General features: G+C 46.2%; 1 protein-coding gene across 1 annotated transcript in view; it reads right to left on the reverse strand.

The window, feature by feature from the left end:
- The window catches only part of LOC108554927 (glutamate receptor ionotropic, kainate 2), a 62,520-nt gene that overhangs the window by 25,505 nt on the left and 20,337 nt on the right, over positions 1-16,678 (reverse strand). The window contains exons 6-8 of the mRNA XM_017910344.1: positions 12,201-12,254; positions 8,882-9,046; positions 6,629-6,785 (exon numbers count right to left, since the gene is read on the reverse strand). Coding sequence (XP_017765833.1) covers positions 6,629-6,785; positions 8,882-9,046; positions 12,201-12,254 — 376 coding nt within the window. The remainder of the gene's footprint in view (positions 1-6,628; positions 6,786-8,881; positions 9,047-12,200; positions 12,255-16,678) is intronic.

Below are 16,678 nucleotides of genomic sequence, written 5' to 3' on the forward strand. Positions count from 1 at the left end.
GCATCTCTTATTTACCGTTTTGAAAATATCGTCGATTTTGTGCCACAAAGTCTTCGAATAACTATGATTCTGTAACGAAAAGGTAGCCGAGAGCAGAGGATTAAAAACGATAATTACGAGTGAAATTAATTTTTTCCACCTCGTATGAAGGAACCGGAAGACAGGTCGCGTATCTACGACCGCAAAGTTGCACTCATTCCTGACATCTGATCGATTCTGGTGTCTGTCAATATCGATATCCTCGTCATTGGAAAGGTACGGACCGATCGAGCCGGTCATTCGTCGTGTCGCTCGCAACTAAAAATAGCCACGTCGTTTTGCATTTCAATTTCGGTATCGTGGATGACATGAGCTCCCATGCGGACCGATTAGTCGAACGGATTCGATTTCCCGTCACGTTTGACACGATTTTCGGTGTTCCTCTTCCCCCCGCTCTTTTATTTCCCATTTCCTGTCTCGCGATCGGTACGTCGGCGTTCGAAATCTCGCGAATTTCGAGTAAACGATAACAAAACGTGCGCAAGACGGAGACAAATGCTCCCGTCATTCCTCTGTCCCGCCTGCGCGACGAAGGGCAGTTTCAAGAACCATTTCGACTACCGTTTAATCGTATCGGAAGCAAGCACGTTCTCCAGTACAGGGACATTTATCAACGCGTTGGCGTAGCTCGAAAGCAAATAATATCGAACGATTAAACGTCATTGGCGGTGTTATTTATTAGCAAATGGTACGGGAACTATCAAGCGACCCCCTTATGGCGACGCGGAAACGCGCGCGTTCCGCTGCACGACACGTTGGTTGTTCCTGCGCATCGGTGCGCTAAATTTCCCGTGCATTTATCAAGGAAACTGTTTAATTTACGCCGAATATGTGCGCGGCAGTTCATTAATCGATACTCGACCGCGCAACGACCGATATTCGCCACTCTCTGATTCCACCGATGAATCTTGCGCCACGTGTGCCAACGCGGTGCCCCTTTGTCACGGATTCTCGCAACGCGCAGGAAACTGCGCCCAAACGGCTCCTTTTTAATAAGCTCGCGCTGCAAGCATAATAGAATAATCCCGCTGAAAGTCGAGGAATGCGATTCACCTGTACTTCTCGCGTTTTTCATTTATCGCCGCGAAGCGAACGTAACGCGACCCTTTTCCACGGTTTCATTAGCATACTCTTCCACGCTGAATACGGCTGTTCGTGCAAACGCAGTTAGTTCTCCATTATTGCCCCGACTCCATTGAAACAGCCGCATTGTCCTACCCGTTGCTATTCACCGATTGAATAATTCCGTCTCTTACAGTCTCGTTTAATTTAACGCGGGGAAACAATAATATTCGCGTGGCCGATCGAGCGGAATCCGTATAAACGCCGGCTCGTGCGCCAGGGAGCGTTTCTCTTATGAAAACGTACTCCAGATGCGTGTTTTCGTTGATTAGCCCGTTGCCCGCGAAGATACGAGATTGCCGGGTCGGAGCCACGGTAATTCCGCGCTGGCCGACGAATTTCGGGGGCCCGGGCGGAAGTTGGCGAGTATCTGGGAACAGCTCAACTCGCCGAGAACTTGCAGCGCCGGGGCAATATTCACTTAATAAACCTGGCCACGAGCGTTGTCAACGCGAACGTGAGCCTAGGTCCTTACTAGCGCTAACACGTGTTACTCGTGTCATGGCGAGAGGACAGTCGTGCAGAATTCGAGCGTCGCAGGATGCAGGCGACGAGCGGAATTGTTCGAATGAGTCGCGGGAAATGGACCGTGGAACGACGTGTCAGGGGTAAGGGAAGATGTAAAAGGACCTCGGGTGAGCAGAACCGTGTTTGAGTAAAAATATAGTCGGCCGGCCGAAGAGGAAAGTTGATCAAAGGACGAGAGGAAACGGAAGAAATTGGACGCGGGGAAAGAAAGCGGGTAATATCGATGGAAACCCCGTAAGCGTATCTACTGGGTCTCTTTACGCTCGGAAACAATTACCGCGTTAAACGAGACGTATCAATGCTCGGCTCGTCCCGCGTATACCGGAACACGCGATACCCCTGCGTGGAAATGACCGGAGGGATATTCGTCGGGAGCGGAATGCCGAAAATATCCATCGATTTTCCCCGACTCGCACCGCGAATCACGCGAACTCATATTCCTTTCCAGGCACGCCCCGTTGCCTAACGTAGTACCTGATTTTCGCATTTCATAAAACGCAGTACGAGCGAACGGTTGAAGAGAAGAGTATAATAATTCGAGAACCGGTGACTGATCTCGATAGGAGCCAGATGAGGAAGATGAGCAAGGGTGGCCAGCAAACACAGCGAGGTAGAAACTAGCGGAGGCTGCGGGGAAAAGACGGACAGAAGACACGGCAGACAGGAACGGTCCATTCTCCGTAGCTATTTGCTAAATACGCTGTTCAATTATTCATGTGTCAACGCTGCTTCGCCTCTCCGTGCACGTTTGCGGCTTATCGTTGGGCGCCTACCAATCCGGCTGCTTCCAGCTGCAGGAATACTTCTAGCCATTTGTCGGGATATTCGCGATTTCCTCCCCTTGTATTCCTCCTGGCTGTGGTGCATCCTTTTTTCCTCCGTCTGCGCGAGATCTACCGGGATCCGTGGCTTCCGGTGTGACACGGCATTTGCATTAGACGTTCATTCCCTGTTGCGTCTCGGTTACCTTGACGTTATCGCGAGGGGGATAGGTCGATTATCCGCAGGCTCGATTCTAAAAAGCTTCCGTACTTTGGGAAATAGAGTCTCTTTAGAGGGAGCCGTGGCGGGAAAATGTGGTAGATAAGCGATGATAATCTAGGTAAGACGATTTATTTACCTCAACGTAGATTAGGGGTCTCGTATCCGTGCAAGGTCTACCGAACCCCGAGACACGCAGTTCCGCGTTCGAAAAGCTAGACTCTCGTCTCGTAAGTTATAAGTTTGTTCATCCAGATAAACGTCGCGGTGTGTCCCATACGATATACCAGAAACACGACTACCGGTGTTACCTATACATCAAATATTTTATCGCGTCTGGACGGGGTTGAGCGGCGCGCTTGCTGTACATCAAACATTTCATTGCGTTTACTCGGTAAACGTCCTAATATCACGTTCGGCGCCGGGATTTAATCGAAACGACTGCACTTTTATTTACATATTTCCATTTGTTTTTCATTCTCACGCCGTTGGCAAACAAGCGGATGTATACTTTTATCCGACGCAATTTTGTCATCGACCAGCACGCGTCACGCGAATCGTGGAAAGCAATTCCTTCCGGCTCGACACGCTGCCACGTCGTTTGACCTACCGAAGGATATTCCGAGCAATTCCAAGCGGAACCGACATCTAAAAGCTTTCGGATTTCCGCTAGATCCAGCTCTCTTCAAGTCCCCTTGTTTTTCCGTCGCGGAGAATCTCGTTCCAGGCACGCGTATCGACCCGAGACCCTCCGCGTTCGCGTATTCCGCGGAATGGAAAGCGGTAAACATCGGATCCAGCCGGGAATCGGTAAACAAGAGACGGATACGGTCTCGGTTTCTTCGTAACGCGCGACTCGAGTGCGAATAACGGGCGATATTTATTCCCTGATCGCGCTGCGCTCTTTTTGCACCCGACTGAAAGGTCTCCGGTTGCCGGAGAGTCATTCTTCTCCGAGGAAAGTGCTTCACGGAGTTCCCAAACTTCTTTGCCTCCTCTTCTGTTCGTGCCAGACGTACCCGCGTGACCCGAGGACTCGTTTCTTGTTTATGCAGCACGATGCAATTAAGGAGAATGGAATTGTCAACGGGGTCCGGGCCGAGTTGGCTTTTGTTCCCGCGACCTGTGCGGATCGTAAATCATTCTCGTATTCCCTAGTATGCTGCCCGATTCGAAAAGTATTCTACTCGAATAGCCACGGCGAAACTTTCGGTCCGCATTTGCATCTTCCGACATTTTTAGCCCCCGCTGGCTCGCTCGTGCCAGGGCGCGGTAATAAAATCACTTTCCCGCCAGTTCTTGAAACGCGTCTGCGACCCTGTTTACCCCAGCGCCGAAATTCCTGGATCAGAGAGCACTTTGAAACTTCGCAGCCCCTGCTGCGCGGCTAAATTGACGCCGTATGAAATTTGAAAACATCCAGGTCCCACGTGACTCTCGAAGCGATTTAACGCCGTATCCGAAGGAAGCTACCGTATCACAGATTTCCCCTTTAGTCGTTTGGCACATTCGGTGGGGATTTAATGGCCCAGAATTATATCTGTCTGCAACGCGTCAAATTAATAATATACGAGTTGCACTCGACATACGGCGCAACACGGTTTCGTAATTTCTGCGAGTACTAAATGAACCGGTAGTAACAGTCTGTCCATCCCAAGCTGTCCATAAACGAAATTAAACGACCTACGGGATATTATCCGATGTTATAAATCTCTCATTAATTAACCTAAATTCCGTGTTCGCGTCTCGCTAATGACAGATTCGATCTTGCGTTTGAAATCGTGTCGCGTTCGCGGGGCTCGAATCTGGGTGACGGCGTTGGGAAAAAAGGAAGACGAAAAATGTAGGATAAAAATAAAAATAAAATTGGAAGTGGCGGGAAATCGAAGAGGTAAAATTGGGTAAAATTGCTTCGTAAATTACGAATAAGCGGGGCCACGAGGCGTCGCATCGTTACGTAACATGCTTTGTGACTCGACTGCTCGTTAAAGGAGCCTCACTCGTAAAGCACCGAGCGATATATGGCGCCAGCCTATCGTTCAAATTTATGCGATATACTCGATTCCCTTGGCCGACCCTCGTTTGACAACCGGTCTTCCGACTTCCGTCCTGATATATGGCAGATCGGCAATACCGTGGCCGATCGACGAATCGAGCCGGAAGAAAATTATTGCGGACCAAGGATTGTTCCCGTTGTAAACGTACGAATCGATTTCGGATACGGCGCTGCACTGGCCGACGTTGCTGTGGAAAAATGTTTGCGGATGTTTATGAGAGGTTGCACCGAGCATTACCGGGTTGCAATTTTAACGTCTGAGAAGCTTTGGCTGGCAGACGGAACGGGAAAAATGGATTTCGTCCGGAAATGTTCCGTTTTGCATATGTTATATTATTAAACTAGCCATTATTTTCTCAGATAATATTTCTTTAAAACGCGTAATTTTTGCGAATCGTACTTATTCGCGTATTGCAAATTTCATTCGATTCGATGGCTTCTGTGCAAATTTTCCGGATATTTGCGCAAAGGGAGTGGTACATTAATGCATCCTATCGGGATATTTATAAAATCGCATATACGTATTAGTGTATGCAAATTCAGTTGCCACGACAATCTTTAAATTTTATATAGCATCTTTGTTTAATAGATTGACTTAAGATAGTATTGTTGGATTCTTAATGGAATAAAATAAGCTTGTAAATAGAATGGCGACGGCTGGCTGTGAAACAAGAGAGATTCGCTATGGGCACACATTTCTGATTTTTCTTAACCTCTTCCTGTACCATTTAGCTCGACAAAATCCGGGCCCAAAAGGTAGGCGTCAATCCATTCCATTCCTGCATTAACTCTTATCGGTCGTAAGTCACCTCTCGCGTGACAATAGTACTTTGCCACTGCGGTCGAACAACACGCGGAAGGTGACAAAACGGAAATCTTTGGCATATTTATCGAAACGAGCTCCAACCTAGTGAGAATTATGGTAGTGGTTGTCATAAATGCGTGTTACGAGTGAGAGGAATGTTTGTGTGGAAGAATGTGTGTGTGACGAGTATGATAAACAGTCACGAAAAAACAATCAGTAGGTGAATGACAATCATTACAAATAGACGTTGTGTGTGAGAGGGTCCTCGAGAGATTATATCACAGTTAGAAGCGAATTTATTTTACGAGATTTAGTTATAATTTATGTTGTGCTGCTGTTGTGTTAAATAAATCTTCTTATTGGTTTATCCATTTACTCACAAGAATCACGTATAAAAAGCTAGTGTCCGATAAAGGTTAATTATCAAGCTCTGATATTGGTCCTGAACGAAACATTGAAAGAAGGTGCGAATGAAATAGAGAATGAACCGATTCAAACTTCACGAACTTTAATTTTCACTTGTAATTTCCACGTTCAGCCTGGTCTGGATGAAATCAAGAAACGGTTGATCGACGAATTGCGTCGGGGATTCGTGGAAACGCGCTTTTCGATCGGCTAATTGAATTTGTTAACTGAAACGAGATTAAACGCGGCGTGCCCGAAGAGTGCGATCGGTACTGATACGGAAATGCAAGCTTGGTGAATATTGTAAGAATGTTTTACTCGGTGTTTTCTTTTAATTAGCCTCCGGGGAAGGCTTCGAGGTTTCGCGATTTTCCGCGTACAACTTTAAGTTCCTCGCTCTAGATGAACTTTCGCAAGATCGTTTCCGGAAAGTTCGTCGGAATTTAATTTTTTTTACGAGCTCACGATAAAAATTTGTCACGAGCTATTTTCGGCGCTGCTTTAAGAATCTGCCCGATCGATTTCGCGTAAAACTCACATTCTGTCGTGTAACGCCGCTGCCATTTTTTGCCCTTTCATTTTATTCCGTGCTTTATTACCGTTGGCATTCCCCCTTCGACGTTGCTCCCGTTGCGCATTGCGGTCCCACTGCTGACCGAGTTGACTCGATAATGAAAAATTATACAACGTACGTACGGCGTTAATGTAGTTGTAAAGAGACAGACCATCGTCCCAGGGCTCCTCTTTCTCGCACGACAAATTGGCGGGCCTCAGGTCGTGGCTGCGGTCCAACGCTGCTAGACCGTGCGCGAAAACCTGCACACTGTCGTACACCAAAGCTGGTTCTGCCTGAAACATACGTTTCCCCTCGCGTGAAAAACTGTTTGCATACGTGTCTCTTCGTCTCGTCCCTATCTGACCTAATTTCCGGGGTATCTACTTTAGCGGAAGTTCGCTGGGCAAGTGTACAACCCATAAAAGTTTGCCCGCGTGGTCGAACAGAGGAACTGAACTTTGGCCTGTAAAGTCTATTGTAGGACCGGCGGTGAAGGAACTCGCGATTTATCGAACAATGAACGTCAAGAGCAGCGGAGAAGTGCGCGGAATTTCGACAGAACTGTTGAAAGACTTTGTCGATCTTTTTCAACCACGCCGCGGTCTGTCGTCGGAAATTTATCGAATCTATGTTAGCAAATTTTCCGATGGAATCACGTTGTTCGCTTACGGCTCTTTTTTTCGTCGTCGTGCAGTAACTCTGTCCTCGTGGGAAATCGGGAGTTCGTTAAAATTTATAGACAACAGTCATATCTCGGAACTTTCATTCCGTGTTGCGGAAATTTTTGTCATTAAAAATTCGTTCGTTATCGCGGAAGCACTCGAAAAGCGATAAAGGATATAGGAGAGAGAAGAGAAAACGATACTTGAAAATACGCCATCGAATGATCTTAATTCCGTTGCAATTTTCCTCGTCAATCACTTAATAACCGAAATGCTAACCAAGCGTCAGATAATCAACTTTTGTCGATAATTTCGTTTACGCGTACGATACTGCAACTTTATCATCCCTTTTAATTTCCAGTGGATTATAATGAAAGAAGAAATTCCTGATTCATGCTGTACGTTATATATAGAAAGAGAGTCGCATATTACTATTAATAAACGCAGAAATTGTAATGAAACACCGGTGAACCGACCGGGTACAATACCGAACCGCCGGATCGACAAATTTTCATAAATATTAAACTAATTAAATAGATTTACCGTATTAATTTCCCGAGCTGGAGAGCGTTATTATACGAAACACTTAATGGAAAAGTATCTGGTTTTCTACCGGTGCGTTTTATTCAGCAATTTCAATAATTTCTCACGATTTATCTCGCATTTGGAACTTTAATTTTAACTACCCGTACTTTCCCTCGTTATACGCTACGCCAATTTCCCGCTTTTCATTTGCGGTTAATAATAATCCGAAACGTTTTTGGACCACGGAAACTGGCGTTTCTTCGTGTGTCTATAATTCATTTATAAATGGTCACCGGTCATTAAAACTGGCACCATTCGGAGCGACAAATCTCTCTTTTTCAAGTCATTTTTATTTTATTTAAATTACTTTATCCGTTCCCGAGATATCGTCGTTCAAATCGACCAGTAATTTCTGATGCTTCGATATGTCTGTCCTGTTCGCACAATCGGACCTCTCGTTCCCACTCACGCATTCACCTATTCCAAAAGCACCACGTGCGTCACAGGACACTGACACAGCATTGTTTTTACTACTAATAATACTCGTACGCATTTCCAAGAACCGAAACCGGGTCACTCTGTTTCTCTGTAATTTCAATATCTCGCGTGATCCTTTCTCGATATCCTTTAAACCTTTCCTACTTTCCAAGCTAATTATAGTGTCGAATTAAATTAAAAAATCGCGTCTTAAAGGACTCGCTTTTCTTTACATCCTACGTGTAATTTCGTTGGGAAATTTTTCTATAAAAATTGTGTTTTTCGTACCTAACGATTGTATCGACGTTGAAACGGAATCCTGGAATCCTGGAATTCCCAAAGGTACTTTTATCGAGAATTTGTGTCAATTTTTTCGTTCGTAATGTAAAATAGGACTTTGTTAAAGGTTTCCCACGCCGATTTCACGCTACTCTACTCGCGCTATTTACTTTCCGCTTCTCTACTCGACTGTTGCTTTTAGCCGACTCATGCATAGTCATGCACGATAACTCGAGGCGTTGCGCGATTTATGCGAACCGCTTCGCGAAAGAATTCTGATCGTCGGTTGTTCCGGCTGGAAGTTCGCGCGACCGCTGGGAAGGCAGAAAACCGTTTTCCGTTTCAACAGGCAAGGGCCAACGGAAGACGAGTTTCGGGACATTGTCCAATAGCAGCGACTTCCGGCGGCCGGGCATACCTCGGAGTTACTTGAACTTTCCACCAACCTGGATAACTCCGGTTTTGTTGAGGATCGCATGGCCAATCGGCTGGAAGCGTTCCATCTGCCGCAGAACTTCGGCCACCTTTGGTTCCTCGAGGTCCACCAGACGAAACGCAGTCATGTTCACGCTGTTGTACTTGAAATCCTCCAGGTCGAACGTTTCTATGTCCTGCGAATCATGATTCTCACTCGAGTCGTCAGGAATTACGGAAGATTAATTTCACGCGTGCTTCCCCCATACGTTCGTGCTATCAATTTATTATTTTCACGAATAAAAGCGAAAAGGAAGGGAAAATAAAGCGTTACTCGATACGAGATCGTTGCATTTTACTGCATCGGCATAGAACGTTGCCCGGCGTTCCACTCGCGCCATTCCTTCCTCGTCAAATAAATTCGCGTAAAATACTCTGTTAATAAAACATCGCTATGATCGGTACTGTGTTTGCCAATATCGGGCGCGTTCGACCGGTTCAAATTCCATTGAAAATCGTCCCGCTGAAAGCGATTCCATCCATAAACGGAATCGTCTACGACCCTTTTAAAATACGGGCCAACATTGGCCGGTCTCCTTTGTCAAACGGAATCTACTCGAGCCTTATCCGCGAAAGGAGGACCGTACAAGAGGGTTTCTAAATTGAAGAAAAACGTTATTGCGAACTATACAATTACCGGCGGATCCACGAAAGCTTAGTTTGCCCCCTTTCAACCCTGTCGGTCGGCCCGGCCTCCTCGAGACTCGAGGAACCGGTTAGATATGATTTACAAATATCACCGTCCGATACATCGCGAGGGTATGATCGTTAAGGTAAATAACGCGGCGCAGGACGAGGTCGACGAACCGCGTCGCGACGCCAGACCGACAAACGATGCTGCTTTTCATCTCTGACCCCAGACTATATACTCTGCACCCCCTTCGTCCCGATTTTCGACTCCCTTTTCCTCGTCTCGACCGCCTTACCCCTCTCCCCTGATCTCGATATCGCGAACAACCTGTCATCGAACCCCGGAGCGTCTCGAGCATCCTACAGGGTGAGTGATTTATTCCGAGTCGCGGTTATGTTTATGCAACGCAGCCCTAAATCGACCACGATGAAGAATTCCTTCGCGATTTCTTAGGTTCTCGGTGGAACGATAAGAGCCAGTGTCGTTCACGCAGGATTTCAGAATTCGGGTCACGGGATGCACGTGTTGTTTGGATAACGACGATGGATTTTGAAAAATTATCCACGCTCAACGCAGTCACTGGATGTTATCGTACAGCCAGGTGGATTCATTTGACTTTAATCGACTCGCAGCGTCACGAATGCAAATGACTGACACGCGGCAGCGTTTTCGATGATCGACGATTGCGAAGGCAATACCGAATCGCTATGCGAGGCACGTGTAACGTTGACAATGATCAACACGATCGATCGTCGCGCGAAATTCCCCGATAATCCTTTGTCACGCCGATCTCGGTTGCACGCCGTTCTATGTTTCATCGCGTATAATTATTTCGGTTGACATTTGCCTGTTAATAAACGTAATTATCAGCTGATATCGCGACTCGTCGATCATCGGCAATTATTCCACCGCGTGAAGCGTATCCAACGTTTCTATATTAGCATATGTTTTCTCGCGGAAAACCTCACCGTTCCTCGCTCAGCGGTCTGATTAACGTGTTCTTACGCTACGTCGAGCGCGCAAAAATATATTAAGTAAACGGACGGAATGGCATAAACGACCATGCCGACAATATAGAATGCAAACAAACAAACGAAGATTGTATGAAAACAACCGAGAATGTAAAACAACGGGCGTATAGAGAGCAGCAAATAAGTTGAAAATGTAAGCAACGCGAATAAATTTTCCAAGACCAAACAACATCGAGAAGGGATTTGTCATGTAATATTTTCCATCAGCCGTCCATTTTATACGGGATTCGATATCTTTTTCTTCGTTAATAACGAACTGTTCGAACAAACCTGATGCTATTCGATTTCGTGTTTTCACGTGGTTTTCTGATGATACGTCATCCAATTCTAGACCTGTTATGAAACATGCATTCACAGAATTGGACGGTACACAAAACCCCGCGAAACGTGTCACTCTTTTATTAAACGTCGAAACGCGGCATAGAACGCGCATATTTTCGGCCATTAATCGAGCAGGGGATGGTTTGGCCCTTAAAGCGGATTATACCGGTGTTCCGGGTTCCACGGGGAAATTCATTCTCGACCATTGATAGACAAACGCGTGCTGGTTAATTCGTGTCTATTCGCGCGCAATCGAGGAACGCATTGGCACGATTTACTGCTCTGTCATGTCACGTCGCAACGTCTAAGCGGCGATACCACGTTTACGCAAATGCTCGTCAAAGGGTACCATTCTTCATCCCCAGTAGTGAATAAATTCGTTGAAATAATGCGCTCGCGAATAAACCGTACATCCGACATTTACTTTAAAATAGCCGCCCCTTTTTATTTTATGACCGCTCTGAACGACTGTATTTTCATTCGCGGTGAATACTGTCGAAGCACGATTTTGAATATTCGCGACCGTTTTTCCTCCCATGATACATTTCGTCGGTTTTAACGAGCAGCATGTTTCAAAAAAATTTCCCCGACGTCCCGGTGAATGGCATTTCCGAACCAGATGTACCAGGGCGCTGTCAAAGATCGTGTAATTTCATCCGAAATCATTCGTAAAAATGCTCGAAATATCGCAGTCGAACGCAGAAGCACGATGGTATCGAGCAACGGGAAACAGGGTACTCGAGTGAAAAACGAATAAACTTCCTGCTGCGTTTTGACACTCAATTGACATTCAATTTCAGGGCAGTTGCTCCGGTTTGCCGTTTGGAGCTAGACCCTTTCGTTTAAATAAACCGTCTGGCTACTAACGTTTTGCAGCGCGGAAATCGGAGGAGCGGGAAAAAGGATGCAAAATGATCCGTTCATTCGAAGACGAGCCCCATTAACGTCGTCGATATTTCGCTAACATTCGTTCCAATGGGGTGAAAAGGAAACGAGTGGAAGAAAAAAAGGAAAACTAAGAAAAGTGAAACGAAGCAGTCGCCCCGAGTCCACGGACGGCGGACCGGATCTCGATGATAGAATTTACCAGAGGAGTCCACTCGTGGATGTTTCATTAAGGGAGAATTGGAAGCATCGAGAGCGACGAATTCGCGGTTAGTTGAGGAGGCTGTCCGCGTCAAAGGAGCAAAAGCAACTTCCACGGGCGGAATTAAAGCGAGCTTCATTAAAAGGACTCCGTTCCTAATCTTCATCGCCGTTTACGCGGACACGCAACAGGGGATCGTCGTCGTAGAACTGAATACTTACGAATGTGGTGAACATGTAGTGGTATCTGTAATCGTTCATTTGCAGCTGGAGGATCTGCAACAGGCGGAAAGAGGGAGAATTAGACGCGTGATTACCGTCGATTCCGGTCGCCAGTCTTTATGCTGCTCGTGGATACCGCGTTTTCATTTCGCATTTGTGTATTTGTACCCCTGAAATGGAGTTCCATTAATCTTATCCGCCGCGACGATAAGCTGGACATTTATTTATGAAAAAGGAATCTTTCAGTGATCCAAGTTGCTCGTCGGATTAAAGCAGCTGGAATATCTCGCGAAGACTACCACGAGACGAATCTTTGATTATCGTAATTATTTTCGCGTTACCTTCATCTGCCCCATTTTACTTTCAATTCTACGCGTGGACCAGTGTCTCGACTCGAAGTCGGGAAATATTGGGAGAGATAGCAACGTGCACGGATTTCCTCGGGTCGGAGGAATAAGAGATTAAGGCGAGGGAAAAACCGAAAGGGAAACAAGCGAGATAGGGAATCGAAGACACAAAGGAGGCAGCCAGAAAGGGATAGAGCGGATCGTATGAAAGCTGGGAGGTTTTTGATTACTCAAGCAACGAAGGGATATCCGCAGGAATCCCTACGGGACTGGGCATGCAAATACCCGGTTTCATTCGACCACGTTTGAGCTAAGATTGCCTCTCGACCCGAAACCAAGGAGGCCCGAGATTGACCGTAGAATTCAATCCCGTGATCGTCGTCTATCAGTCTGCTGTACCGAGTAACGAGAAACGATGCAAATAAAATTACAAAAATCTCCTGACTCTCTGCGTTATGAACGGCGAGTCAATAAAACCATCGTGTCCCGAGGCCACGTAAGAAAATTGGTCATGGTTCTCCATTAAGAACGGACCTCGTATCGATCTCGTTTACTTTAGTTATGATTCATAGGCAGATGAGACGCCATGTTGATATACGGGATTCCTTTTAAGCGAATAATCCGGCAATTTAATATTCCGTCGACGAGAAACTCGTTTCTCCAAGCAAAATCAATTCCTCCTCCTTTCGTCCACGCATTTCGACGATACTACTCGCGTTTCAATCATTACGATAGTCAAACGCGTCGTTTGCATGATTATCTCTAATGGAGGCGAAACCGAGAACATCGCGGAATTCAATTAACCAACGGTTGCTTTGGGAAACATCTATCTCGATATAGGCAAGACGAATTAAAAGTTTCGCTTTCGGTGCTCCTTTGTATTTACTTTCTTTAAAGAATTCCAGATTTTCCGTCCTTTCCTGACTTTTCTTCTATTCGATAAACGCGTCAAATTCAGGTACACTGTGGATTAGAAGTAACAACGTAGTATAATAGCCATGTTCCCTGCTGGGTTAGGTTCGGAAAATTCCTGGCGTTTTTGACACGTCCCTATAGGCCCACATTTGTTGTCAATGTCGGTCAAAGAAAGACTAACAAAATATTTTAATATCTCGCGGGCATAGTAGTGATAAAATGGATGACAGGGTGTATTATGTTTGACATTTATTACTCCACGTAGTTTCTAGTAAAAACTGCAGGAATGGCTTGCATGTTTCACAGAGTGCAATTATTATTTGGAACATCAGAAAGTTGAATAAAATCAGACGTGTCTTATCGCACGAAGCACTCGATTAAACAAAATTATTTCCAATTTCGTAATAAATTTGCGCCCCATTTTTACCAGTATCCCTTAGTATCACGATGGACAGCGTATCCATTACTATTTATTCAGTACCTCCTCTAATCTGGATATACAAATGCATAGCCGAAAATCTCCGTCGTCACGGCAGTGACGGATCATAAAGCAGAACACGAGCGAGAACACGAATCTTAATGGCGCGGAAAGAAAAAGAAGCGGAAAAACGAAAACAGACATGAAAATGATCCCCTATTAATTAGCTGCGGAGGCTTTTCTTTGTTAGCGCCGTCAGTCTGTCAGTGCTAAATCGCTCGTGGTAATCCCTTTATTCGCGTCCCCGTAAAACCAAGCCGCGGACTTTTGTCTCGCGAATTTGTTGCCGCGAATAAACTCGTGCCACTATTTCTCTGTGCGGGCGGGAACACGCGAAAAAACGTCGAATCCATGGCCGTTTCGACGCGGAACGGTGCACGAGGCGGTGCAATTTCCGCCGCGCGGGTGCTTCCGTGGATTATGCAAATTTTCTGCCGCAGAGGGGTCGCGGCCCACGCGGACCAAGGGGTCGAAAAATCGCGGAAAACACCGTCTCCTGGTAGCCGTGCGCCGCGACGCGCAACGTCCACGGCAACGGGACGAATCTGCGTGGGAAATACCGCCCGACGATTTCCCTGGCTGACGAGAATTGCGGTGTTCGTTATAGGTGCACGGATATTCGAGCATCGAGCATCCAGAAATCGCACGCAACGTTTCACCAATGGCCTCCAACCCGGGCGATTTCGGTTTACAGAATTTTGATTACAGAACGGTGAAAAAAAGCCACCGCGAGTTATTCGATCCGCAGGTTGCTCGTTTCGTTTTCGCACAGTATCGGTGTAACTCTTTCACCGGCTTCGAGCTTTTCATTCGTCGTTATGGGATTTTCCGAAGGGATCCGTTGGGTCCGGTTGTAGCGATTGTTATAGCGTGGCTCGGGACTTCTTCTGCGAGCTTTTAGAATGGACACACAATGGTAAGCAACGTCGTAAGAAAGGGGTGAAAGCAGGGTCTCATGAATTCGTTGGAATACTTGGGAGCAGACTGCAGGACGATGAGTCGCTGAAGGAGTAATGTCTTTTTAAAGCTACTAAACAGAATTTTATAGAAAGACGGCGCTCCGTCGCGTTAAGTTGCCGTAATATATTCGTTGAAAAATTGAGGATCTTCGCGAAAGCCTTCCGGCGGTCTGGTACCCGTTGTCGCGATAAAGAATTCCATCAACTCGCTGTAACTAAACGTTCTCCTCTTCCATCCGGCTTTTAACGAAAGGCTAGAGACGGAAGGGAGCCTTCGAATAAAAATGGAAACGTCGCGTTCCAATACCGGGCAACGTGGAAATTAAAAAAGCGGAACGGAAACAGGTTCGACACGTCGATGAACACTGTAACGAATTTTCCAACAACCAAAAACTAACCTTTGGAACGGTCCGCTGCGCGCGTCGGTTACCCATTCTCCATTTCCCGAAAGTTTGAGGTCAAGCCCGATCATGTCGACATATTCGTGGCAATTTCATCTGGCTAACGACACCTATTCCCCTTTAATTCGCGTTCCATCGGGGTCGGCGCTTTTTCCAGCGCCACGCCGCGCCGCGCATGCGCAGAAACCACAACTCGTACATGCAAAGCTCGTTCGGCGCCAACGTCCATCTTGGGACCGCGATACGAACGCCGCGCGTTGCAAATGGCTTCCCACCGAACGACCATCTTTCTCCACGATACCTCGACATTTTTTCCCTCCCTTCCCTATCATCGAGGATCTTATTTTATCGACCCCGATAAAACCGAGCACTCGATGAGTCTGGCCAATATTTTACTGTGACTATGGGTCGAAGAAGCACTCGGAATGGAAGCTATCGTGAATGCTAAATTCACGAATAAGAACGATCAGTTATTGGAATTAACGTTTAGCCGAAACTTCGCGATTGCATTAAAGTTCCAGCGTTTTAATCGTATTCATTTCAACGGAAACTTCGATGCAAACGGAGAGACGATCCACTTCGCGTTTAATCAGTTGATATTCGCAGAAGAACAGGGGGGTGGCGTTGCTTCGCGAACAGAGGCAACCCGTACCTTCGGCGAGCAGGGTAAAATTTCGACCGGGCGCGGGAGAATCGCGGTGGCTATCGCCAAATCTAATTGCAATAGCGCTCCGAGCAAATTGCATCTCTCTCCCTCTCCGACGTCCTTTTCGGCTATGTTATCTTATTATTTCTCGCGGAAATTGCGGCCGAGGAATGAATAACGCGAAGAAGATCCCTCGGCAATTGGATAACGATGCGAGTAACGAAACGAATTCGCGTTCCTCGCTCCGCGAGTTCCGACACTCGTTGGATCGGCCCCCTGAATAAACGTCCGGTTTGTTCCGCGGGTAATCAGTTTCGAGATGTAACCGTGCTCTAATTGCCGACGACGGAAGATCTGGGGGAATATTTCCAACAGAGATTGCCTGATTTAGCCGGCGGTTGAGATTCCACGCAGTGCTCGAGATCGATTACATTTAGCGCTGATTTCGGCACACGAAACTAGATCAGTTCGAAGAACCGACTCCTAATTGAAATATTTTTTGACATTTCCATTAAAACTTGTGCTGCCTGTGATATCGTGAATATATGATTAACTCGTAAAAGATAAATTATAATTGAATTTTTCGCTGATAAATTAATTAGCGGTGTGTGATAATAATAGAAATTAATCAATCATTGGCCACTATGCCAGGAAGATAATTATTAATGGAATCTATAATGATGATCATTCTTCGACCAATATTGGATAGACAGCTATGAAATATGAAAGGCC

This window comes from Eufriesea mexicana, unplaced genomic scaffold, assembly GCF_001483705.2.
Source record: "Eufriesea mexicana isolate 0111107269 unplaced genomic scaffold, ASM148370v2 scaffold100, whole genome shotgun sequence".
NCBI classification, from domain to species: Eukaryota; Metazoa; Arthropoda; class Insecta; order Hymenoptera; family Apidae; genus Eufriesea; species Eufriesea mexicana.